This window comes from Penaeus vannamei, chromosome 26 (assembly GCF_042767895.1).
Source record: "Penaeus vannamei isolate JL-2024 chromosome 26, ASM4276789v1, whole genome shotgun sequence".
NCBI classification, from domain to species: domain Eukaryota; kingdom Metazoa; phylum Arthropoda; class Malacostraca; order Decapoda; family Penaeidae; genus Penaeus; species Penaeus vannamei.
In genome coordinates, this window is record NC_091574.1 from 8329175 (window position 1) to 8331674 (window position 2500).

At 39.9% G+C, this 2500-nt stretch overlaps 2 protein-coding genes across 2 annotated transcripts in view; both read right to left on the reverse strand.

Moving 5' to 3' along the window:
- The window catches only part of LOC113805636 (transmembrane protein 60), a 1009-nt gene extending 861 nt beyond the window's left edge, over window positions 1–148 (reverse strand). Inside the window, exon 1 of the mRNA XM_027356679.2 lies at window positions 1–148. This exon is cut by the window's left edge and continues 861 nt beyond it. Coding sequence (XP_027212480.1) covers window positions 1–148 — 148 coding nt within the window.
- The window catches only part of LOC113805634 (F-box/LRR-repeat protein 12), a 12543-nt gene that overhangs the window by 861 nt on the left and 9182 nt on the right, over window positions 1–2500 (reverse strand). Inside the window, exons 4-5 of the mRNA XM_027356678.2 lie at window positions 894–1037; window positions 1–524 (exon numbers count right to left, since the gene is read on the reverse strand). The exon at window positions 1–524 is cut by the window's left edge and continues 861 nt beyond it. Coding sequence (XP_027212479.1) covers window positions 414–524; window positions 894–1037 — 255 coding nt within the window. The 3' untranslated portion in view covers window positions 1–413. The remainder of the gene's footprint in view (window positions 525–893; window positions 1038–2500) is intronic.

A 2500-nucleotide genomic window follows, 5' to 3' on the forward strand; every position in this document is an offset into this window, starting at 1 on the left:
ATATGAGAAGGAGTGCATCATAGAACCACATAGGGATAAAGACAATGAACCAATTCCACTGGGTTCTGTGGTCAAGCCGGAGTGCAAGCAGGATGAGAAAGACCAGGAGGAGGAACCAGGTGAATAATGCACGGTGTAGCATTGCCATGGCTGAGGTAATTCCGTGTCCACCTGGATCGCTGCCACACTGATGAGACTCTTCTCCTCTTGGTCTTTTACAAATGACTGTAGAAATCTCCCTAACAATGCTTTATCTTTCTGCTGCCTTAAAAACGAACCACTTTCTTAGACTGGAGAACACAACTCTACTCTCATACCCCACAAAATGCACAACATTCCATCGTAGAACATGGATAAGGAGTAGGAATCCTCAGACCTTTTTTCTTTTTCATAATTTAGATGCGTCTTCTTGTTCAGGCCCTCCTTTTCCGTGTTAAGATGATGCTACTACTATGTTTGTCGTCCCTTTTGTCCCACGAGCAGTGGCCTGTACGAGTGTAACGTGCCGGTCCAACGTTTACAATCTGCAAAAGAAAATGTGTGAAATTTTGATAGAACTGCAAGACTTTGTATGGGGGGTGGGGGTGAGAGATATGGATGAATGTGCATATGGATGCTTATAGGTATGTGCCCCTTCATACTTTTTTGTACACTTTTCTTGAAAGTTTTTTCTCCTTAATGATGTAAGTATTCATAGAATTTCAAGGCACTTGCCACTGCATATTTGGCACTCCTCATTACTATTCATATCAATTCTTATAGTTCCTAATTTACCTATATACAGTATGAGTTTTAAAAAATCATGAATATTTTAATCTGAAGCACATGTAAAAGTGTGTAAGCAGATGACAAAGGTAAAATTGTACAAAGGCAATGAAAAAGACAGAAAATACCTGTAACGCAGGGCAGTGGCTCATGAGAAGGGTAAGGTCTTGCCGAGTTAGCCAGGCACCACAACCCTCAAGAACCACCTCCTCCAAGACAGGCAGGTGCTTCTCCAATCGGAAAAATGGAGACGTCACCACTACCATACGGTTCTGAAAAAGGGTCCTGTATCGGTGAATGAACGAGTAACATTTCTTACAGTCTGAGTGTATACTGATAAATAGTCTTAAATGCATAGGAGGAGAAAAGTTACATTAAAACTAAGGACAAGTGCCTAGCTTTATATATTGATCTGTAGATATGTGAGGACTCCTACATTGTGCATAACCTGCACAATATAATCTGTATTATGTTTACTCTGTATTTCTCTGTATATTGTGTGTATGCATAACCTTGCCAATGTAAGAAGTTTCCTTTCATAGATGTAGCTCCCCACATTTGTACCATTATTGTATATGATGTGGCAACATTGTCTTTGGCCACATGACCTAGAAGAATTGCCTGTGACCGGGATTTCCCGCCAAATCTCAGTCTCTCAGCAGTGGTCAAGCAAAGGAGACAGACGTGTGCTCTCAACCCCTATTCTGTAACTCCTTGGAATAGAACTTACAAAATTCAAGCTTGGTGTTTCCTTTTCCTGCTGACTACAAGGAATGCCCCCACAACTTCAGAAGAAACATACATGGTGCAGTGTTTCTAACTGATCCATGTTTTCTCATTACAACTAGAAAACACTTCGTCGATATAAAAAAATATATAAAATATGATACACACATTTTATTCATTAACTCTATCATTCTTAGAAAGGTGAGCCTGCTCTGAGTTAACCCCTACGATCCAGATGACATTGCAGTCCCATCATGGAAAAATCTGGTTGTGGACCTGGTGAAGCAAACTTCCTGTCATGAGGAAAGGCCAGGATGACAGAAAAGACTTGCCATGAGTGCACAAACCTATTGAAGTGTGATTGGATTAATTTGGCACTTAGAAGGAGACATCAGCATTATTCCGATTGATAAACAAATGTGGAATGTAACGTGTGTAAGCCATGACTGGAAGAACACCAGATCCAGAAAGGATGCCATTCCATGCTGTGCACCATATTCCTGGCTGCTGTGACCAGTGGCGCAGGTTGTATTACGGAAAATTGAAAATTAAAAAAACAAGATATATGTCACATATAACCAAATGTTCCTTTTTTTTTCTTTTGCACTGAATTATATACTACATAGAGAGATGATATGGAGTCTGAGCAAGGAAAATAAGCTATTACTATCTGGATAAAGCAAATCAAAAGACAAATATGGATACTGGAAAAAAGGCAAAATAGCTAAAAAAGTTTACACAAAATAATTTTGCAAAGGGGAGACACAGAGTCTTGTCATGGGCGTCCATGCATACCTCACCTATGCCCCTCTCACCCAGGATGTTGGCTACTTACATAACCCACTGCCATATTTTCGGCACAATCATTTCCATGACACAACCAGATCCCACGGGTTAATGCACAACACATTTTTTCATTTGATTGGATTTGGCTGCATTCATTGAGAAATAGTTCCTTAAAACTGAGCTTATAGCCTCTTTTTAGCCCCAATACCTAAACATTTATTTA